This window comes from Gymnogyps californianus, chromosome 1, assembly GCF_018139145.2.
Source record: "Gymnogyps californianus isolate 813 chromosome 1, ASM1813914v2, whole genome shotgun sequence".
NCBI classification, from domain to species: Eukaryota; Metazoa; Chordata; class Aves; order Accipitriformes; family Cathartidae; genus Gymnogyps; species Gymnogyps californianus.
In genome coordinates, this window is record NC_059471.1 from 200096295 (window position 1) to 200121543 (window position 25249).

The 25249-nt window shown below is 35.9% G+C and overlaps 1 protein-coding gene across 1 annotated transcript in view; it reads right to left on the bottom strand.

The window, feature by feature from the left end:
- TAFA5 (TAFA chemokine like family member 5) overlaps window positions 1-25249 on the bottom strand; it is a 453995-nt gene that overhangs the window by 190656 nt on the left and 238090 nt on the right. Inside the window, exon 2 of the mRNA XM_050908021.1 lies at window positions 8875-9024. Within this exon, the coding sequence (XP_050763978.1) occupies window positions 8875-9024 (150 nt within the window). The remainder of the gene's footprint in view (window positions 1-8874; window positions 9025-25249) is intronic.

Consider the following 25249-nt stretch of genomic DNA (forward strand, 5'->3'; position numbering starts at 1 on the left):
TCAGTCTGGGGTGTATAATCCTTCAGAATCTTGTAGAAAATAATCCGCCAATTTGTTACATAATTATTTAAACTTAATTCCTCTACATCCCTGATTTGTTACTCCATAAACATTCTTAGATCATGGAAGGAGATCTATAGATCTACTTGCTATTAGGAAGCAGTTGATCTCTACCAAAAAAAAAAAAAGATGTTCAGCCTGAGAACCCATAAACCCATATAGGGCCTGACTTTCAACCTGTCATCAGGTCCTGGTTTCAACTGGGTTAGAGTTAATTTTCTTCCCAGTAGCTGGTACAGTGCCATGTTTTGGATTTAGTGTGAGCACAATGTTGATAACACTCTGATGTTTTAGTTGTTGCTAAGTAGAACTGAAGTTAAGGACTTTTCAGTTTCCCATGCTCTGCCAGCAAGCAGGTGTGCAAGAAGCTGGGAGGGAGCAGAGCCGGGGCAGCTGACCTGAACTAGCCAAAGCGATATTCCATACCATAGAATGTCATGCCCAGTATATAAACTGGGGGAGTTGGCTGGGAGGGGTGGATCGCTGCTGGGGCATCAGTCAGCAGGTGGTGAGCAATTGCACTGTGCATCACTTGTCTTTTCTTGGGTTTTATTTCTCTCTCTTTTTGTTATATTCCTTTTCATTACAATTATTATTATTATATTTTATTATTATTATTTTTATTATTATATTCTATTTTATTTTAGTTATTAAACTGTTCTTATCTCAACCCCTGAGGTTTACTTTTTTCTGATCCTCCTCCCCATCCCACTGGGAGTGGGGAGGAGTGAGCAAGCGGCTGCGTCGTACTTAGTTGCTGGCTGGGGTTAAACCACGACAGATCAGTACTCACTCTCTGCCACCTGACTGCTGAAGAATCAATTATTCTGTGAAAACATTAGCATTATGCAAAATCCTAGTCTGCATCTTTATGCCACTTCCAGTCATAGAATCACAGAATATCTCAAGTTGGAAGGGACCCATAAGGATCATCAAGTCCAATTCCCTGCTCCTCGCAGAACTACCTGGAAGTAAACCATATGACTAAGAGCGTCATCCAGATGCTTCTTGAAGTCTGACAGGCTTGGTGCCATGACCACTTCCCTGGGGAGCCTTTTCCAGTGATGGACCACTCTCTCAGTGAAGAACCTTTTCCTAATGTCCAACCTGAACTTCCCCTGACACAGCTTGTCATTTCCTCATGTCCTGTTGCTGGTCACCAGAGATCAGCACCTTGCTCTCTGCTGCCCTCCTTCAGGAAGTTGTAGACTGTAATGAGGTCACGCCTCAGCCTTCTCTTCTCCAAGCTGAACAAGCCAAGTGACCTCAGCTGCTCCTCGCAAGTCTTGCCCTCAAGGCCTTTCATCATCTTGGTCACCCTCCTCTGGACATACTGTAACAGTTTGATGTCCTTCTTATATTAAGGTGCCCAAAACTGCACACGGTACTCGAGGTGGGGCCACAGTTGTTTGAGTTCAGGTACCAAACACTTCATAACATAGTGAAGCCCTTAACTATTGTTCTTGATTGAAATACTCCTTTAGGGTAGTTACCAATCTGCTTGTTACCTTCCTAAGCAGGTTTGGTTTGTTGGGGTTTTTTTTTCATTGGTTGGTTGCTTTTTTGTCATGTCTTTGGTTATTCCTGTTGTGGATTCTCAGTCAGGAGGGGAAACCGAACTTATCTCCCTGTATTTCTTATAGATACACCAGTGTTGCCATTGATGCTGCAGCTACTGATATGTTTGTTTTATATTGCTCACTTTCTGTCTTGGGATTGAACAGTGGCATTTCTTCCCCAGCAACACTTCAATCTCTAACTGACACTTGACTTTCATGACCAAAGAGAACAAATGTATTTTATGTGAACATGTTTATAAGATTTTACCAAGTTTTTGATATTATTTAGATAAGAACTATTACTCAACTTGATTTGGAATGTCACATGTTTTCCTTAACAGTTTGGAGCAGGAAGCAAAGCAACTGGAGTAAAACTCAATTTCCTGTGCATTTCTAAATGAAAAGTGACCCACAAGGTGGAAATTGTCATAATGTGCCAGTACCATGCATAGGAAGAGGAAGCTCATGAGTGACAGAAACAATTTTATTTCCATTGTCAGTAACCGGGAAAATCTACAGTTCTGATGGAGTTGTCTAGAGGCAACTGAATGAAAATAAAGTGTTGTACATGCTTTGGTGCATTTGTAAGTAAAGATGCAATTGTGACTGCAGATATGGGAGTTGGGGTGAGGAAAGGGAGAAAGGAATTATTATTTCTTTAAGTCATGTTGAAAACTAACTTTTATACATATGGTGCTGGCAAATACATAGTTGCTATCCTTCCCGCACTGCCTAAGCAAAGGAATATAGTTAAGGATACATTTTTTTTCTTTTAAAATTATTTCTAGGTAGGAGTAAATAGAAATTATTAATATTCTAAGGCACAGCATAAGACAAGTACCCAGTGGTTATTTAATAAATGAGCATATACAGTGTTTGGAACACTTCAGATACATCATAACCAAAAACCACTAAGAGACTGCAAAGGCTCAAGAAGGTATACTAAAACTTAAAATAAGGTTATAGAAGCAATGACCAAAGTATTATTTATTCCATTCCTTGAAAGATATTCTAATATTGCAGTGCATTATTACATCCTACCAGTAACACGCACAGCATTAAATATGACCACTGGATAACAAGCTCTAGGATTGTTTAAAAGTCTTGATTATAAATGAAACTGCTTTATTCTTTGGAAATTAAACTCATGACCACATTCAGAATATTCCCAGGCAAATATAAACCATCACATACACATTTCTTACTATTCCATGCAGCCTCTCACTTAGTAGTAATATTAAGTACTTACAAATTAGGGATTTAATTTTCAGGGGTGCTAGACATCTCCTAGACAGAAAGTCTTCTGTACACACTGGCCACTCAATGAATTTAACTGTTTGGTGTACTTGAATCTTCGAAAATACAACAAAGTTCTAATCTTTTCTGTGATTCCACAACTGAAATGTTAGTGTTGAGAGTGTTTTTTGATACCTGGGCTCTCTATGCAAATAGAGAAAGGAAAAACAGAAAATGGATTATATTGTCTTTCAGACTCCAGGGAACCAGCAGATTTTCATTAGGATAATTTTTCCAAAATGTTCATTACAGGCAAAAGATTCTCCAGTTTAAAGTAATTGTCACTCTTCCCAATCTCTCGAGAAGAATAGCAAGGCAAGCTAGATACATGTTCTAACCTGTTTAACTGCATAACTATCTAGCAGGACAGCCAATGGTTTTGCTACCACCATAATGTAATTAATACCATTTGCCCAGGGTCAAACAGAATCATAAAATCATAGGATGGTTTGGATTCGAAGGGACCTTTAGAGATCATCTAGTCCAACACCCCTGCCATGGGCAGGGACATCTTTCACTAGATCAGGTGGCTCAAAGCCCCATCCAACCTGACCTTGAACACTTCCAGGCATGGGGCATCCACAACTTCTCCATTGTTCATGGAACAACCTGTTCCACCACACCTGTCTTACCACCCTCATCATAAAAAATTTCTTCCTTATGTCCAGTCTAGATCTACCTTCTATTAGTTTAAAACCATTGCCCTTTGTCCTGTCACTACAGGCCTTGGTAAAAAGTTTTTCTCTGTCGTTCTTATAAGCCCCCTTTATATAGTGAAAGGCCACAATAAGGTCTCGCTGGAGCCTTCTCCAGGATGAACAACCCCAACTCTCTCAGCCTTTCTTCACAGAAGAAGTGTTCCAGCCTTCTTATCATTTTCATGGCCAAATAGTCCCAGTCTCCTCCTAGACTTAAATCTTCCATGCTACACAGTACACTGCTTCTGGTCCAGTAAAATGTCTACACAGTATTACTCAGTCTCCTTTTAATTTCATCCATCCCGCTTTGCCTTTTGGTTTTATTTGTTTTTAATTGACATACCTTAAATGCAACAAAGTTAAATGTGTAATATTTACAGTGAGGAAATATTTGCAAATATCTGCAATAAAATCAGGATAAAATAATATAAATAGCACATTAACAAACATATGAAATATTCTAAATGTAAAGACTAAAATTGCCGCTTCTGAAAATCTTTATAGTCCTCTTTCCCCCCCCCCCCCCCCCAGTATGGATAAGATACTTTAGAATGATGAAGCTCTCCAGGTATTAGGCAGTTTTGTTTCAAGTGCATGACCTAGGATTCTATTAATGATCAGTTCTGACCCCTACACCTCCCCGTAGACTCCTAGAGATAATGAGAAGAGCAGGGAATTATTGATTGAAACTAATGTGGCTTCCTTGTGGATCCTGAGTTTCTGTGTTCAACAAAATCAATCAATGCCTACTGAAAAGCATGTTAATCACAATGTATGAACAAATTATACCAACTAAGAATCTATAGAAAATAATATTGTTACAATGCTTGCAAAAGAATTAAAACTTTATTAAAACTTTAAAAAGTAAAAAAAGAAAAAAAAAAAAAAAAGACTTTGATTTACAACATAAATTGTCTGGACTCTTTGAATTCAGTTACCTGAGCTCCAGCTATTCCAAATTTAGGAATTTTGGATATCAGGATCAAGGTCCTGGGATTTCTCATAGCACTTTGTGGACATAAAAGTAACCAGAACTCAAATCCAGAGCATGAGAATCTTCTAATCACAGAATTCAGGTAAGGAAACTAAAGACTGCCACCCTAATTTTCTCAAGCAATTAAACTACTTCTCTCATACCACTTTTCCTCTCATCAACTGTTTCTATTTTCTGGAGAAAATTGCTGTTTATTTCTGAGCTATAAATATATAATGGACAGAATTACTGGAATCTATTGAACATTTAAATGTTCATCCCAGTCTTCTCAGGTTAATATACTTGTATTCTATGAAATGCGTTGGCATAACAAATTTTGTTTTCAGATAGATACAATTCTTGTGAAAGAATGCAAACCATGGGTGCACGTGTACACACACTGTTACCAAAGACTTTTTGTCACTTGCTTTAAAACAAGTTTAAATTAGTGAAGGTACTGGATAAAAATAGAGAATAATTGCTATCTTCCAATCTCTCACAGGCTCCAGCTTAAAAAACTGATGAAGCTTGACTGTCACATAGGGAAATTACTCTGGTGATAAACCAGATGCTATGTTGAAATACAATATCTTATCAAAGTAATGCAACTGAGGTCATTGCTATGGAATTTGATCTCAAAAAGGGGACTAGGGAATGCTAGTAGTAAATAATAATGTAACTAAAAGTGCAGGCAAACTACTGTTATAATATCACAAAACCTACATTCATGAATAAAAATTACATCACAACCAAACATACCAAATATACATTATGACTCTGTGGGTCTAGGAATGAAGCAATCAACACTAAATCAAGCTTGAAATCAGGGTGAATATTGATGTCATTTTTTCAGATTACATTAGCAATCTGCCATACTTAAACACTGCTAGAAAAAAAATAAAGAGTAAATCAGCACTCTCCATCATAGGGAAACATTTCAAGAAAATCTCTGTTCTTCTTGCTCTGCTCAGACCAAACCCTAAACACTGCATTTTCATTTTTAAGAATTCCGGTTTTATCTATCTGACGTATACTGTCTTTCATTTCTTAGGAAAAGACCTTAGCTGTGGAAAGCAGAGTGGATTTTGGTAATCAACTCAGGACTTACTCTAAGAGCTATGTTGACAAGTGCAATCTCAAACAACGCTTGTGAGGTTTAAGAGCCCTTAAATTACTTACTCTTTTTGCTGCAATAATTGACACTTGCTTTTCAGAGCTCCAGGAAATGTACAGCATAACTGAATATATTCTAAGGCACTTCTCTCCATTAAACAAAGAACAAATGGTAGCCAGGTACAACATGATGCATTTTAAAGTTGTAAAAATTAACCAGCTTTGGTACTGAATCTTCAAAACACTCTCTTGCCAGAAGCTGTAACACAATTGTTAGCTAATGTTTTCTTGTTAGTAGGTTAGCAGGTCACGTTTACTATGCCTGCTTCCTTCACAAATGACTTTGCATTAATTATTAAGTCTGTGGTCTAATTCTGTTACCTTTACTTCAAAAACAATCTTATTAAAATCAAGGCTATATAAAGAACAAAACTAAAAGAACCAAATCTTTGGAAAGCAAACTGGCATGAAAAAAACCACTGCCCAATGAGATTTTTTTCTTTTTGATAGCAGAAATGAAATCTCAAATAGCAATTACATTCTTAACATCAACTATAATACAAATAAAGAAAATTTGCAAAAGCACACTCTGTGTCCTATTTAAGAAAGCTCAGAGAAGGATTTATTTGTTTGTTTGGAAAATGGGATTCTTTATTGTAAAAAAAAAACCCCAAACAATTATGTTTGGTTGTTGCATTCCTAAACCAGCAGTATTTGACTTAATATCAGAGACGAAACTAGCTTTTCTCAGACATAATTTTATGTAGATTTCATGTCCTGTCCAGAGGAAAGCATTTAGTAGCTGTGTTTGAAACACTTTATTTTAGAAAAGAATATAAACAGTATGGAAAAATTCAGTGTGCATTCTTTAAACTATGAACCTGGTAAATTCACAGATGGATACTTGTTAGTCAATGGCCGATTTATCTTCCAGTTTTATTTGCAAGCAGAAGATTAGAGACAAGATAAAGTGCTCATTTATTCTTTCCTATGTAATTGTGTTTATGGTATATAAAACTATTTTTTTAACTTCATTCATGAATAAAACCTACAGATCAAAGATCTGGCTTGTACCTTCTTTTTAATTTGGGACCTTCATATACAGTTCTAGGTATCATTAACAGTTTTGAGCTTTGATTACAAAACATCCCTAACAGTGTCCAGGAAAGCAAAGTAGCATGTCCTACCCATCTTGCAGTTATCACTCTTAGCAAAGGGCTCAACATTCTAACTATAAATGTTTCACAAAATAATAAAGAACTGCGTTATTAGATCTTATTAGAACTATGTAGAAAAGCTTTAAAAAATGAATTAGAATACTTGGACACATAAGTTAATAGGAAGCTCTAGTTTTCAACTGATGAACTTCCCACTTATTTTTCAAATGTGGAGTATTACATAAAGAACTCTCTCTGATTACACAATGTCTAATCATAGATCCTGTCATCCAGTTCTCTGTTTTCATAAAATGATGATTAAGCACATTGAAAGCAAAAGCAGAATTTGAAATAGACCTTCTTTGTGAGTTCCCAATAAAATAAATAAATAAATAAAAATATTTTCAAATATTAAATTACCTCAAACCTTCCATACTTGAAACTAAGTTAATATAGCAATTGGAGGATGAGGTGTAGTCATGTCTTCTTACTGACACGTACATTTTAGCTATCTGAAGTCTCATCACCACAGGTGTCTTAAGGCAAAGCAGAGAAACAGCGAGTGCCAGAGTGCTACATCTGATTTATCTTAGGCACTTAGGATGAGATAAATTACTCTGAGAAGGTGCCTTTTGCTCTCCATTGGATATAAATGGAAACTGGTTACTAGGTTAGACAACTAACTTTGGATACCCAAGTTACAGCAAATGAATCTCACCGTAGGCCATAACTGACTGAGGAAAAATTGTGTTTAGTTCCCATCAGATGATGTAAAACTCTTATTTTCTCTTAGAACCTTGTTGTTTTAAAATGGGAAACATATCTTGAATTTTTTAATTGCTAACAAGTATTTTTGCTAAAGTTACAACTATAAATGACTCAATAAAATCATTCCTTTCTTAAGCAATTAAGTCTTATGATCTTACAATAAAATAGGAAAGAAGAGAATTACTGGATATAGTATCACATTACGAAAGAGACAGCTAAGAAACTGTCTTACAGAGTACCAAAAACAGTGAAAGAAAAATGCAAAAATAGAATGTGCATGATGTTCTATATTTAGCTTTGTGGGTAGGCTCTGAAATCTCCTTTGAGCTGTCTTCTTTGATAATCACTGGTAAGACCAAATTCTGAGGCAACAGTAGAGTGTTCTCAGCAATATTTTTATCTGAGGACTCAAACCAGTCAGTATTCAAAGGCAATCTGTCAATTTATTATAGTTCTATACATAAGCAGCATCTCTTTACTTTTGTTAACTGAGTCTAGATCAAAACATACAATTTTGCATAAACTATTTTCAATATGTCTCCAATTTTATTTTTAATATGAATGCTTGCTAATAGCCTTGTGCTGGCAGACCTGTCTTAAAGATTGTCCCACTGTTAATGTCTTATTTAGCTGTAACACAGAAATTCATTTGTCTCAAAAAATGATTTCAAAGTGAAATATTTTCATATCTCTCTGTATGTCAGCAATTTTCCAGCTGCATGCTATCACTGCATCTGCAGTGAATAATACAGAATCCTGTTAAGGAGAGAGGGAATGCTGGACATGAGAGGTATATTCAGATACTATATTCCAACCACAGTATCAGTGTTTTCTTCAACAACATTAACTATCACACAGGAGCACTCACATTAGCTTCCCGGTGGCATAAAACCTTTGAGGCTCTTTTGCCGTGTTTTTTTAATGTTATAAGGAATAAAAAGTAGGGGGAAAAGAATGCCATTTCACTGCTGATCCTATCATCACATGCAAAATGCAACAGCACCATGCTCTTAACATTCAACTGCATATCAAACTAAAACAAAAGTGAAAATTCCAATTAATAATTTGTAACTGAAATATCTATACTATTAGCCAGTAATACCCTTTTGGGAGATTTCAATGGTATTGTCATTGCTAGTTGGGACACACGAAAATTTCTTCTATAGAGCTTTTATTTTTTTATGAGACACTACCAGTTTACACCACTCTTGTATTGGCAGAAACTGATTGAATAGATCTTTGCTTCTTACCATCAACACAGGCTGGCCTTGCTCTTGTTGTACCGGCAATCTGTCCTTTTTTACATGCACAGCGAGCTGTTTGTCGGGCTATAGTCCTTCGGGGCTGACTGCTATCTCTGTCCAAAGTAACAATCTCACATGTACCTGCAGCCAGTTGACCTGGAAAAAGAACCAGCAACAGGTACCAGAGTCACTGAATGCACTACAGGCAATCTATTACAGCCGAATAGAGTCATGGCCCTATGTCACAGCAGACACTCCACAACAAATGGGCAGCCAGCTGATGGATATAATAAAACCAAGATGACATACAATTTTTCTTTGTGGTGGACATATGAAAACCCTGCAAACTGGTTCTGTCAGAAAATGATCATTGTTCCATAAAAGCCAGAGAGCTGAGGTCACACAGGTTACTTTTACTTATGTCAGCTAAGTAAAGGAACAATCTGCTTTTACAGCAATGAAATTTAAATGGTGTGCTCTTCACGTACTTTCAGAAAAGTAATGATAAAGTATATGGAAAACAAAACCTTCCCCACATGTCCATGAATATAATGAAGTCTTTACTGCTTTGCGTGTTGTTTTTGAAAAAAAAGTCTTTCAAAGTATGCCCATGTTTGACCAGATTGTCAGTCCTTTGGCTCTTGCTTCATCTAAACTGAATGGTAATTCATTCTCTACCTGACTCATACTTGAAGTAGCTGGTCTTTTTCTTTTACTAAATTTACTATGTAACTATCCTGCAAATGACAGTAAAATGACACTGCCACATTAGGTCAGTAACATTATTTGCTTTTTATTGACTTCTCCAATATATGTAGCTTTTCCTGAATACTAAGGAAATCCACACCATCTAATTCTGAATTTGGACCATGCTATGAGAGGCAAAACAAAAAGTTGCAAAAAATTATTTTATGAAGACTATTAGTCTGAAGTAAATGTTATACATTTAAAATGATGCACTTCCTCTGGTACAACGAATAGTAGGCTACTAGTATACCAAAATGCTACCTTTTACAAGCAAGAAAGATACATTATTGAATTTCAATGTGTAGTAAAACTGAAAAAAATCCCAGCTATCACTTTGTGTTACATATAATTTCTGGATTTTACAGTACAGTAGTAAATATAATTTCTATTGGATTTTGTCTTTGTGGGCAATCAATTATAAACCTTCAAATCAATACGTGCAAAACTATATTTGCAAATCACTAGCTCACTATATTTTCTTTTCATAAATAAATAAGATTGGAACAAATGCAGTATTGTATTTATAAAAAAGTTACTCAGTTTAAATAATATTCACAGTAAATTAAATTTATGCTGTTGAAATATTGAAAAAGAACAATGAGATAAAAAGCAGAAATTTTAAAACTATATTAACATCAAAATAAAAAAAAAAAACACAAAACCCCCTGAAACATATACGAATGGCATTTAATTTAAGTCTAAAAGTGTAATGATATTTCTGTAACCTGCATTTTTTCCATTCAGAGTACAAGTTTACCCAGTATGTTCTACTCAGGACCAGCTTACAATGCTTCCTATTGTGTGGATACTGTTTTGAAACTGTCAGAATAGCAAAATATGGTAGGCTGTCAACAGCATTGTGACTGGTTCACTGCTAAGCCACCTAAAAATTATGTTGCTGTGACTCCTATGCTGCAGTGAATTACAACATGGTAAAACTGAGGATCTCAAAGATTAATATGGAACAAGGTACTCTACAAATTCATGCAAATATATGACATATATGTACGTAATATACATTAGGCATTTATAAATACAGATATGATATTCACGATAGTGAACAGTATTACCATCGTGTTTAATGGCTGCTGGCAAACAGACTTATGAGCTATGGTCAGTTCTGGGTTTCTACTCTTTTCCACCCACTCTGTTAATAAAAACATCTTAGGATAAACATACTGATGAGAGGATTTTTACTCTATTGTATGCTGTTTTTTTGTTTCCTCCAAAATCTTGGATTAGAAAGCAAAGGTTTAGCAAGAAAGATAGTGGCACGTGATTTTCCAAATAAGGACAAGGGAAATCCAGCTACACTGAAACATCTTGAACTGAAAAAAAGCATTCTTTTTTCCCGCTTTGCTAATATATTTCATTCTGGGTTGCAGGAGATGTATTGCTCCCAAGGAATACAGCTGTCTTAGTAGATCATGTAAAAAAGACATAATCAGAGGTGTATTTAGATCTTGACCCCTTAGGCATTTGAACATCATGATTATGGTCCTGCGCTGAGAATAGAAATTGAATGGAAATCAAAGAAAAAGTGGCAGCATAAATATGACATGTGTAAGTGTTCCTGAGAGTATGGATTGCCATATTCTCCACTATCTGTAAGTCTTTATACTATTGTTGCTTTCATTAAAAGATATGGTAAATCATATAATCTAGGTGAATCATTATATAAAACTCCATTTCAGAGGAAAGGAACCAGTTTTACAGCACAGTGAAGGTGAATAAGGACTATACTCAGAGAAAAAGAACAAGGAAGCTTTATGTCAAGATAATTTGTGAAAGCAAAAAGCTTTCCAGGGAAAGCAAGCAGTGACTATCGATAAGAACGACTATCGATAATCTTTTCTGCTTTTGGACCTGTCCAGTTTTAGTTCTGCACAGGTTCATTTTGAGCCAGCTGGGCTATTTGGTTTTTGTGATTGTTTTCAGCTGTTTATTTTGTTCAGAGATGATAATTTCTTCCAGGCATAGTGACCTCATTTTTTTTATGAACTTTGAAAACTGGAATACCTAAATGAGAGCAATTGCTATACAAAGATAATGTCACACTGCCTTTCAAGGAAATTTGTACTGTTATTAAAAATAAGGGAAAATTGGAAAGATTTTTAAAACAATTCATAGATTTTTTTTTTTTTAAAGATCATTTCTCTGTTGCCATTCTTATTTCTATAGCAGAAGAAAATTAAAAGTTATTGTAGAGCTGCAGCAGCTCTTCCCACATATATGACATAAATACTTCCTGGTCATTGTGTCAAAGGGTGCAAAGGTTGCAAGCATATTGAGCACTGCAACATAGTGTACATCCACTGTTACTTGGCTTTAGATGGCTGTAAAGCATGAGAAGTATTAGTTAAGGTTACGGAGGCCCACCTCCAGAGAGAGAGTCATCCTGTTGTAAAGCATGTCCTCTCTGTCTCTCATTAAGTAGAGGGTAAGTAAGTCTACAGGAGTACCTTACTTAGATGACATGTACGCTACTTTTGCTTTTTAACAATTTAATCTAGAAATGTAAGGTACAAAATGATGGAACAAAAGGAATATAATTCTTGTAAGTATCGAGTTTCAAGAATTAGGATACCTTTCATTTTCAGGGAAGTTAACGTAGTGATCTCTTTCAAAGATATTAATGAAAAAAGGCCGTTCATCTGTGAGCCTCTGAACACTCTCCACTTCACTCCTAAGCACAGAGAAGAAATCTCAAGGCAGCAACGGGTGGAGTTTCACTGGAGCTTTTCCAGTTGAGAAATTAAGAGCCACAGTCTGTGGAACAGTCATAAAGACTCCGTATTTTCAGTAGATCGTACTTATGTACTTGCAGCACACAAAGCAATTCACCACCTTCCAACCTGAATGAATTAATCTTGGGGGAAAAAAAGGCAAGCATCATCAGAGAACTCTGATTCATTCCAGCCTTGTCTGAAAGATTTTTTTCCAAGAAGAAAAATGTCATTTTTTATTATTTTATGGACCAAGCATAAAGATTATTTCAGAGTTTCCATCATCCAGTTTTCCAAGTAAATGAGTGGGTATTTCTTTGTTGTTGTTATTGTTTTAATATTTTTTTTATATATGGATATTTTATATTTTTTAAATATTTATTTTATAAGTTTATTTTAGCAATTAAGACCTCACCGGAAGTTATTTGATTTTGTGTTGCCATCATCTGGTTACTAAACAGAAAAAAGGTGCAGGTTCTTTAATGCTCTTCTATAACGTACTGCATTCTTAAAATGTCAATTGATATGTCCTTTCTCTCTCCCACCACAAACACACATGCTTCTATATGGAATTCTTTCAGGAAAAAGGAAAACTACAGGATTCTGAATTAAAAATGTAAGTAAGTCAAACAAAACCAAAACCAAAAAAACCCACAACCGTTAAAATTCCAAATACACCAGGATTAGGCTCTTGGCTTCTAGCTTGCACCCATGGACTTGTTTACAGTAATTGCTGTATTCAGCACCTATTTTGCTTTTTTCTGAATGAAGTCCCATTGTGATCAGTTCTGAAACTGTTCTCTGTGAGATTTTCATGGAAGTCTGTAGGAATCAGTGAGTTTAGGTACATACATTTAGCAAATGGTGCAGGAAATATCTCAAGGTAAAGTCATTATATTTTTTAAAGTTCTTTAGTACTTACATTCTTGAAAGAAAAGAGTTTGTTATCGAAAAGTTTAAAAGTAAATGGCATTTTTTATGTCTATTACTAAGAGCTCTGTCAACTATATGCTTTTGCTGAAAGAACAAAGCTTTTGAAAGATCTGTATTGTCTGTCATAGGTAAAACCCTCAAACAGTAAATATTTTCATATTACATGGAGGGTACCTGGGACAATATTTTAATTTTCTGTGTGGAGGAAAATATTTCTGTTCTCTAATAGAAAATAAAATCTGCCTAATCCACATTGATTACAGCAAGGAAGTTATAGATATTATGAATTTTTAATTTATGCATGCTGAAAAGCTGAAGACTTTCCCTCAAATTCATTTAAAGAAATAAAATCAGATGATGAACTCATGGTATCTGTGGGTACAATGAAAATAAAACTTGATCTAAATATACGGGTCTTTCCAGGGTTTTAGACTTCATGCTCATCCAGAAAATCTACTTCTGAATTGTACATGCAGGCTTATATTATAGTTTCAGTGAACAATTTTTCCATGCATCACCAATTTGATGCCTAGCAACACAAGCTCTTTTAGTTCAAAATGCGTCAAGTTAGATGTTATTAAAATTCTTGGCTAGATTCAGATACTCTTTTGTCAGTGAACAACACAATGCAGGAGTTGTTTCAAAATCAGATCATAGGAATACATTCAGTAGTTTTCTATTACAATATTGAAGTCTTTCTGACAACAGAGCCATGCCAACTCCTCAGCAGAGCTGAATATCAACAATTCCTACTGAAATAAGGGGGAACTTAAGTACTTAGTGTCGCTCGTGATTTGCAGTTTGATGTTAACTTGAGTAACAAATATTTAAACAAATTTCAATTAAAAAAGTAAAAAGCATATATTTAAGTGGAATTTGAAATTTTTTGTTATATATCCTTCCTCAAAGAAAGTGTCCTGAAAGAAGATCTCTTACACTGATCATCATCCAACTTCAGATAGTTCTATTACCTTTTCTTTTTCAATTTTACTACAGAACGAGAGAGATTATGGCAAGGAATTGGTTTGCCCCAAAGAACCACACTCACTTTTAAGCTACAATAGCAAAACTTGTGGAAATCCAACTGGTATAAAATAAGAAAGATCAACTCCTACAAAGTTCTGAAAAAACATATTTAATCTAAAGTAACAGATCAGAATTGGCTTAGTGTCTGTAACTCGGTATGGGAAAAACCTGTTCAAATGAATCAGCACAATTTCAGAACAACTATCAAATAAAGAACATTGTTTCAATCTTAATTTATGCACTACAAGGGCATTTTGATTTTTCTATAGAATATATTCATGGAAATACACTATTTCCCTTTTCTGTTACTAAAGTCACTGACATTGAAAGCATTTGTTTCCAGGATGCTTCGTATATCACTTAGGACGTTGCATCTTTTTATTGAAACAAACATGTCTGTTTAAGTAACAGACTGCACAAAGCAATTCTTCATGCTAGTACAGTTAGACAACCTGTTTAAAATAGTCTTTACCAGTTTTTCTTGAGGGTATGATTATGCTGTCAGTAGAAGAAGACAGGACCAATGTCACTGTCTGAAACAAAAAGTAACTAATTTGGATAATCCTAATTTACTGGTGTAACCCACAGGTGCCCAGTAAACTAAAATGCAGCAGACCAAATTTTTCAAAACTTTCCATAGATTTACTTCATTACAGGTTCAGAGCTATATTTGGCTGGAATGAACCTTACCATGTGACCTCTGTAGCTTCCCAATCTTAAAAGGAGTGATTCTGAATTTTAGTGGTATAAAAGAAGAGAATCTGTCTCAAAAGATGTGTTTTTAGTGCTCATTTTATGAAGGAAAACTCACTGTAGAACCCAGTTAAGTAAAACTTATGAATAACAAGAGAAAAATATGATTAATGCCTTCTCCTTTTAAGAGTCAGTTTAAGTATTTTCAGAGTTCCACTGCAACAAAACAGTACATTATGTCCCCTTAGTAATTACTAATCTTATTGCAATTTTCAGACTACCACTCAGCCATCTCAAGCACATAAACAGCACAGACATTAGGAGGATAGGAAAATAGCTTTCAGCCCTACCATTCTGAAATAAGCAGTAAATTTTAATTAAGATAGGTCCTACTCTTCTAAATAGTTGTACAGGAAAGAAAATAGAGTCTGTGGAGATTCAAGATACATTCAGGACCCATTTTGAGATTTCTTTTTTTCCCAGATAAGACTAATGCCCTAACTTATTGCACCTGATACTGCTATTGTACGTAATTGCTCAATATTTTGTTGTATAATTATGAATCATTTCCCGCATATCTTACTATTAAAAACATATCAGAAAGAAAAATAATTGTAAAACCAAAGTTCAGTAAAACCAAACTTGAAGATTTACATTTTCTGAAGGCAATTCTCAAACAGAATTGGTCCAAAGGGGAATTCCAGACCAGAAAAGGCTTGAAAAATCAAGCCAAGGATATATAAATAAATGTGGAAGCAAGGCATTTATATATATGAACCTAATTCTAAATAATTTTTCCTATTTGGTACACTACTTTAAAAAGTAATTCATACTGATGTCATGGTTTTAAGACATGGCAATGTCATTTCTCAAATTCCTATACAGTCTCAGGTCAAAACCGACACATTTGATACGCTGCATTTTACAAAAAAGAAAGAAAAAGAAAACCACAGCGGAAGTGCAGTATCGAGAGAGAAATTTATGTCAGGGCCATGAGGGCTACAACAGGCCTCACTGTCCCTGCCCGGCACACCCTGTCCACAGTCCAGGACCCCATTCCAGCTCCCCAGGGCTGTCAGCCCCCATCCCAGCGACACCGCAGCAGGGCCAGTTCCAGCTCCCCCCAGCCTGGCCCTGCCCGGCCATGGGCCCCGCCAAGTTAGGTCCACCTGTGGGCCCACGGCCCAGCCTGGCCTCAGCCCGTCCCCAGGGAGGTGACTGGTGCCTGGGGCTGGGGTTGCCCCGGTGCCTCCCTGGCTGCCAGGCCCTGCCCTGCTGGGTCTCTCGCTGATTCCAGCATGGAGACTGGAAATCCATCAAGCTGCAGCACCAGGAGAGCCAGTGACCCTTGCACCCCTCATTTCAGTGACAGAGGTCACGGCTTCCATCTTTGAGAAATGTATTTAATGCATATTCACACAAAAATCAACCAAATGAATCCCATTAATGTTGATTTCATTAATATTATAGAAATATCCTCCCTAGCCTAGTAATTTCTGGGGTTTTGTATCAAGTTTCCATGTCTCTTTTTGGATAATGACCTAAAAGCAGACCTTACAAATAAGGAAATCATATAACTGATGCTACCAAAAATAAGTAGAAATGACAAGGCGTTTGAGTCCTTTCTCTTAAGTAAGTTCTGCCTCTGTGTAAGTCAGTATGAACTGCAAATCTCAGCTACACAGAGCTCCTCCAAGGAGGACCTGCAGCTCCAAGGGCCTCCTGTTCACTCCTTTTCATGCAGGTTTAGTTAATTGCTTCTGGAGGCCTCTATTGGTTACAAAAAGGAAATAACTGCATGAATTCAGGATTAAACAAAACTATGCTTATTTGCATAAGTTGGGAAGTAGCTGTCACTCTATTACTTCCCCAAAAATATTTAAAATTGTTAAAAAAAAGAAAAAGAAAGAAGAAAAACACCCTTCCATGTCTTTACCAGCCTCCACATGTAAAATAAACCTAGTCTGTTTATAAAACAAACAGAATAGCCGTAGGGGGGGAAATGTCATTGGAGGGATGCTGATATTTCTCTTGAGAAAGACAGGAATAAAAAGCACAGGTTTGTCTAAAAAGCTACTGACATTTGTTGGAGCCAGAAGCTGTATGTCAGGAAGGAACAAGTCTGTTGTGTTAGCAAAATATGTCATTGCAGGGAGCATGAAATCAGTTTGAAGGAACATGGAGATAAAGCCATATATCAGAAGTAGATATAATGTAGCAGCACAGGTAAACAGTGTTTCTAACTTCTCGGGTTTTCCTTTTTACAGTCGAACTATTGGTTATTCTAGAATGACTTGATTGTTATTCTAGAATGACTTGAAAACTATTTACATATGTAACACATACTTTTAAAAGTCATCATACAAGTGCCCTTCCTACTGGTATCAAGATCTGCACTGCAAGATCCTGGGTTCAACAGTAGATTTGGAGTAAAATTTGGGCCAGTAGGGGTCATGTGGGAAAGGAGAATCAATATGCTGAAATTTTGTTTTGTTAGATCCTGTTAATATGTCTCAGTCCTTAAACTGCAGAAATAATAACCCTAAACTACTAATTACCATCCGCCAGGAAGTAAATTATATCCTATGCAACAAGAACTGTGTCATTACTCCGTGCTTGTGGCAGGTTTGAAAACCTGGAGGCCAAAGTACGCAGCTGAAAACAACTGCTACCTAGCAATATCCAGCCTTGTTAACATGCCATATGCTATCTCATACCTATGAATGAATAAAAAATTCAAATGATGGAAATTTTCTGTCATTTTTGTAGGACAAATGTGATCACACTAAATCATCCACTGTACTCTTAGCAGATCTAAATAAAAGTGTCTTTAAATTAAGCCTGTTTATTTTGACTACTGCTTGTAACGCTACTCTTCCCTTTTTGCAAAAGCCTATGACACAAAAATACACTTTTCTTTCTAGTGATGGCACTGTGGTGCAGTTCGGGTTTTGGTAATCTAGATGATAGATTACCCTGAAATCACTAGATAACAGAGAAAGTGTTCTAGTAGCTAGTGTCATTCTTTTGCCTTTTTTTTCATGGAAAGAGTCCATAAACATTTTCCATACAAAATATAGTCTCTCAAGACTTTGTCTCTGTGGTACTGCACTTACTGAGAATGTATAGGTACAACAGCTCAAACATAACCACAGGGAAATATAAACTTATCTTAGTAACACTGCAAAAGTAAACACTGAAAAAAATAGGCACTGAAGTAGCATGGTACCCATATCCAAGAAGGAAACAAATTTCAACAATTTTGAATGTCTTACTACACCTGAGAAGAAATAATGCCACTGAATAATATATGACATTAATTAGAAGTATTATGGACAAACCCAAATCAGGGTTTGATGCTAAGAATCTTGAGCAGACAAAGGATCCTCAAGCCCAAAGCTTCAACAGGCAGAATTTGCACCTCTTGAAGTGCCTCTCTCTCTGCAGTGACTGTAAAGGAAGTTTATGGTGCATATGTTCAATTAATCTGGGTGCTAGCATGAATTCTCAAATCAAGCAGATCATAAGGACCAGAACAGAATAGCATGTATCTGCTGTGTCTGCTGTTCCTTCTTGCTTAGCTCTCAGAGTTTCATTACTAAGCACACAAGAACAGTGTAATGTTCCTCAGCGGTACGTGCCTCTCCGTGTTTACTGCATGGAGCAATGAAGTCCCTCATTTAGCTACTATGCTGAGCACATGGCTAGATTTAGCACATAAGCCCCACTATTGCAGGTGCATCACTGAGGTTTTAGACAATTACATTGTCTTAAAAGTTAAAAAATCCAGATGTAGTATACTAAATAAATATATCCTTTCTGTTAGACTAGTACCAAACTTCAGCACCAACTAGAGGAAGTGAACTTGACAGGCTTCTTAACTGATGGATTTGAGTGATGGCTTTCATTTTAAAGGTTTGAACAGTGCTTTATGCAAGTGTGACAGAGAAGCATGAGTATGCTGGCTATTATTCTCAGCTGTTCTACAGACTTGGAGGAGTGATTTTCTATCTATCTGGGCCAGCTTCACTGCTGCATTTTCCATTTTTATCCATTTTGCTCAAAATGTCTTATGAAACAGGTGCATGCTGAAACTAAAAGTTTTCATGGATGAAATCCATGATTTTTATATCCTCATTTCTAGTCCTCCAAGAAGATAACCATTTATGGGATAAGATTCTCTTCTGCACAACTCAGAGGAGGGTGACAGCAAAAGAGGTTTTAAGTTGCTCACATATATCCAAGGCTGCCCAAAGACAGTGCCGTGAACAAGGACTACAGTCATCCCACCCACCTTTATAAATCAGTAAAGGGCTCAAGATTAGAGACATACACAATACCTCTTCCTGTGTCCCATTTATCAGGAACAATGTGTTCCATTTACACAACTAAGTGTTCAATCATTGCATACTCACAACATCCATTATTTCACCTGTACACCATATAGAGGGGCTTATGCTCAAAGACGATATGTCACGTATGTTCACACTAGATGTAGAATTAATCTCAAGATACTGTAAAGCTGAGAACATTTTAAGTGTACAAATCCATTCTGTGCTAGACTTAGCAGCTGTAAAATAGACACAAACAAAACTATCGACAGAAGCAAAACTTCAAGGCATGTGTTCATGCCATAGAAGGCAATGTTAAAAAGTCTTTACACTGATGACCTTTTAAAAAACTTTAAATTAACCTTTTTTATTAGTATTATTATTCTCTCTATAACAAGGTCCATCTTTTTATGTACTGCTTATCAGTTTTACTAGGTAATAAAAAGTTAAATTATGCTATCAATTTCTCAATGAATGCCTAATAAATAATACTTCCTCAGATCAAGGTCCTTAATAAAAAGGAACGAAAATGAGGCTTGTCACTGTTTTACTCAGCATTTTGATGAACTAATTTTACTATTATTCATGGTGTACCATCCTGAAATATGCTTCCTAAGACATAGAATGGACTGTAGTTAACAGTTTTCTAAACACAAAAAATGTGTACTTAGATAAACACACACACATATATGCGTGCACATATACTTCACAGAAGGATGTCCTGTACTATATGACCTTGAAGTTGAAGATGATTCGGAATGTATTCCTTCTCGTATTGATCATAAGATACAAGCAATTTACTAAGATCCTTCACAATAGCTATTATACTAATACCACAGTGAATCAGTAAGTCTGCTCTTTATGATACCATAGTCAATGGATGCAATATTTATACTTTACAATATATAACTTTTAGTCCAACTGAGAGAAAAATTTCAAAGTAGAAACTACTTGTGTAAGAAGAATTCCCACTGATTTCTAAGGGAATGCTATATGTAAAAAAAATGTCAGGTCTAAGTCTGGCATTGGCTATGCTTTGCATTGTTTGTTCTCACCTACTTGCTAGAACTTTAAGACCATAATATTGTCTGTAGTAAATATTTTGGTGTTCTGACTATGTCTGGTGGATTACACTAAATTATCCTCTCAAATTCAGGATTAAGTGTATCATAAACCATCATAAATTATATTCCATCTTTCATCAGCTAAATCTCTAGGAAGGAAAACCAAGAGGAGGTGAGATTTGATCAGCTCCATGGGTCACACTGAAGCAGCAGTGACCAGAAGTTCTCTGATGCACAGGACAACATGGAAGCTGTAAAGTTAAAGAGCACTGAGTGTAACTAAGTGCTGCTCCTCATCCAAAGGAAATGCTGAAGGAGAACCATTAACATTATGGAGAAGCATTAACATTTTCTGCCTTCCTTTTGGTGAATATACTTAAGTTGTTCAGGTCAGTGATACTGATACTGTGTTTCTGTGGTAATGGTATGTAGGCAGGAGAAAGTATAAAATTCATGGACAGAAGAATGATCCCACAGGGATGAGTAAGAAAGCAGCAAAGAGAGATTTATTGAATGAATGTTTGCACTCACTAGATGTAATAAAACTTGAATGATATCAAGCAATTCATGTACATATATGAGATATACATGGTCATGTTGACCACTTATGGTCTGCCCTTCTTATTTTAATTTTCCCAATAGCAATATAACAGCTTGAACGAAAACTGAGGATAAGCTGATAGGAATCAGAACAGAAAAGCTGGCAATAAATATTTCATTAAAAAAGGGTTTCTGAAAGGCCATATAACCTTTTGTCTAAATGCTTCAAATCCAAAATGTATTAGGTTCAAACAAAATAAAGTTATTTTAATTAGGTATAGGTAATCTGAATTTATACAGCAACCGTTAAAGGGAGAGTCATTATGACACTAAGACAAATCCAAACATTCAGACCAAAGATTGGGTAGGGTATCTCTAGAGAAAATAGGCCAACACAAGCGTGTATTACCTAAGGGGCAACTAAGGGTAGTGAACTGAATGATTAATCACAGCGGTAACTACACATCACGTTATTTGTGTGTATGTCGATACACACACGTGTATTTTGGTCTCATGATGGGGAGGATAACAGCAGAGGGAGACAGTCATTTTGCAATAAAGAGAACATCACTTAACCTCGTTGCAAAAAAAATGTGAGCCTGGTTATATACAGAAAGCAGTGATTGTGTTATTATCATTAAGAGGAAGGAATGTATTAAATAACAATCACACGGTCTTGGTTTAAAACAGGAATGGCAATCAAAAGACTAGGATTCAGTTTCTGATGTCGCCATATATCTTCTGTACCGGCTAACCATTTTGCTCTTGTCAACAGGAGGATACAGCACTATTTTCAGTGAAACTACACCACAGTAGCCCAGAGCTGAAGCCATGAGAATTGTAGTATTAATCAAAATTCAGTTCTTCTAATCTGCTGAAACCTAATGAATTAAAGAACTACAATCCTTCTCTAGTCTTAAGTAAAAACAGTTGTACATCTTCTGTACAACATGAATCTTTGCACAATGACTAATCCTGCTCCCAATAAAATCAATGGAAGTTTTACCACTAACTTCACAGACAGCAAATTCAACAGAATAATGAGAAAGTCTCCACACTCTCAGCACCAGCCCTTTAGCAAATTTGTGTTCCATCTTAAATAACTGTGATTCTGACCCAGGACATCTGTCAAATGAATTCTTATCCAAGTGAAAGCTCTATTTTAAGAACCATGCACTTTGTATGACTTTGTATGTACCACAAGTCATGGCAGCAGCTCTGAACAAAGGTGCTCTGGGATCAGGAAGCAGAGATAGATGCAAAGCCAAAGGCACACTCCTTCAGTGTTGTTCTTGGCTATGCACTGTATGACAACTCTATGGTCTCTCTATCTTTTTTGGACTAGATGACCTCCAGGCACCCCTTCCAACCTAAATCATTCTATGATTAAATGATTCAAATAATGTACTAGTATACACTAGTGTACACTGTGTGTATACACTAGTACACACTGTGTCTATACTCTTGTATACATAGCAGCTTGCTTATGGCTGTTGATGCTTTAGTCTTTAAAATATGTGAATTTGGTTCACCACTTCTATTCTAGCAATTTCAAGTACACAGTTTCTCTTTTCTACTACTTCCCAATTTCATATATTAATATCAATTTGCCATAAGAGAACTGCTCTGTTGATATGAGATAAGTTTATTCCAATACCATTCCATTTAATACCTGAATTCTGATATCTTCAATCAAACAAAGCTGGTCACTGCTGGAATAGCAGATTCAGTAAAAGATCCAAAGACTTTAATAAGAGTAAAGTGTATACATAAACTATTTCTGACTATGCAAAACTCCTTCAGAGAATATAAACTATATGTATTATAGAAATAGTGTATATATATATAGTATCTGTATGTATAATATATAATATAATTTGTGTATACTTTAAAATGGTTAGGGTATATTCTATACTCAAAAACTTCAGAGATGATGGAATATTGTTTGATGACCTAACTGAAATCTGCAGTAGTATCCAACCAGAACACACAAGTAAAATTATTGCCTAAATAGCAGATATACACATATATGTGTACTTGTGTGTGTATATATACGTATGCATATGTATGTGTGTGTTTATGTTATGGATGAAATATATAGATTGTGAAAGGGTGTTCTGATGTACACATATTGCATCAAGTTGACGTGTATGCATGGCTCATATAAACCTTATGCACAAAAATTTATATATTGCTACTAACTCACGTTTTCCTACTGAGATCAGTGATACTATTTCCCATGCAATGTGCCCAGTTGTAAATGGCTATACAAACACAAAGCAGTGAAGAACCAGGCCTTTGAACTGCAAGGAAGGGGAAATTTGGCTCCATTCTCAACAATGAATATTTAATGGTTCCCTGTTCCACTTATATCTGACAATCCTTCCTACCAATTATCCTTTTCACCAACCCTAGCAGTAAAGACAAGAATAAAAGATCAAGACTGGACTGGTTGCTTAATCCTTCACAAAAACCTCTGCACAGTCAGGCAAATGTTATAAAGTCAGAACACTTTCTCTCCTCTTTTTTAATACGATTACATAACTGATACGTTGCATCCTCTCCTACGCAGTGAGAGTTTCATAGTGATTACTGAGATTGTATGTATAATCTTATACACATAAATGCATTTCCATATGCACAAACACACACAGATGCATATCATATCCTATCATACCCTGGCATAAGAAATGTCTCAAGTTTTTTTGCCTTCCTCTTATTAGAAAAAGTCATTGATAGTAGTTACTGTGTGATCAGTATGCAACTGGAAAAAAAACCAAACCAGTAAAAAAGAGAAAACCCTCAAGATATCTAGGCAACCAATCCTTTCCACATTGTAACAGCTCTCTTGAGTGAAGAGACTTCCTTGGTGTTGGTGAAAAATTAGCATCTTTGCCAAAGTCCCTTGGTGACAAAGGACATAGATTTTGATATTTCAGGCCTAAACACAAAGAAGTAGAACCAGCAAAACATAAAAGAAAATAAATCTATTAATCTGATTAGTTTTTACCTTCCGTTTTTCCAGTGATGGAGCTGTATCCAGTGACAGTGTAAACATTTTACCTTGCACAATATAAGAACCACAATAGAAGAGTGTAATTAGCACTGGAAAGACATTCTCAAGGAAGTACTTTGATTTCAAAAGACTGTTGGAGTGATTGTCACCCCTGCTGTGCTTGGATTCTCTCTTGATGTGCATAAAGCGTGAATGCAGAACGCATTATTATGAAACTCACTCGTCGTTGCATTTGTGTGCTCATTGCTTTTGCCATCTTGTGGTGACCAAAAATAGAAACCTACAGAGCAGCATATAATTCACACTAGAATAATGTTGCTGCATTTTTTAATGAATTCTTTAGTGCACATGCTGAAGATCTACAACTCAAACCATGCTCTGCATTTTGTCATTTATTTAACAAATGTGCATTCATTTTCCTTTTAAGATTGAGCTCACTGAAAAATACAAACCATAGTCTAAACACTTAAAATAAGCACAAACATGAAATGATTTAATACTACATAAATGTCTTCCAAAGGATTTTATCAAAATACACTATAAGATCTTTTTTTAAAGGAAGTAAAGTGCTTCTATTCTCTCAGCACATACAAAGGCAATACCTTTTATAAAAATTGCCATGTAGCCCAACTACAGAACAGTTTAACGTGTGATAAAAGAAATTGGATTTGGACTTCATAAACCAGTCAATAATTATTTATGGAACAGAGTCATTTGCCGGCTTTAGTTTGTGGTTTCTGCTTTAAATTATCAAGGAAAGCAATGAATATAAAGTATCTACCCCTCCTAACTTTAACTTTTAAAAGAAGTAGCACATTTTTGAGTTAGTGGTCCCAAGGGAGAGAAGATGAGGCCTTCTGTTGCTAAGCAAGAGTTTGCCAGTTATTTCAAGCTTTAGCTGAGTACAAGCAATAATCACTACTGCCTGAAATATATTGGAATGAAAGTACATGGGACCATTCATGACACTTCATCAGCATGCAGGAGGCAAACAGAGTGACTGCAGTGATTGAATACAGGCTCAGACTACTGGCTTTAATCTCCATCTCATTCATTCAGCCTTTACTTTTGGCACAGCTGTATGATAAACACTCTGACATTCTTCCTTGCGCACCCTCCTTTGGAATCCCATGATTGCTGTGTGCATGTTTGTTACGTATTTAAGGTAGTCAGTCTTTTTTTTTTTTTTTTTAATGCAATAAATATTTAGATATGGGTAATCTACAGGTTTACTACTGTTACTATCAAAGCACCATTATTTTACTGAAGGGGAACTAAGTCATGTTCACTTTGCCTCTGCAGATA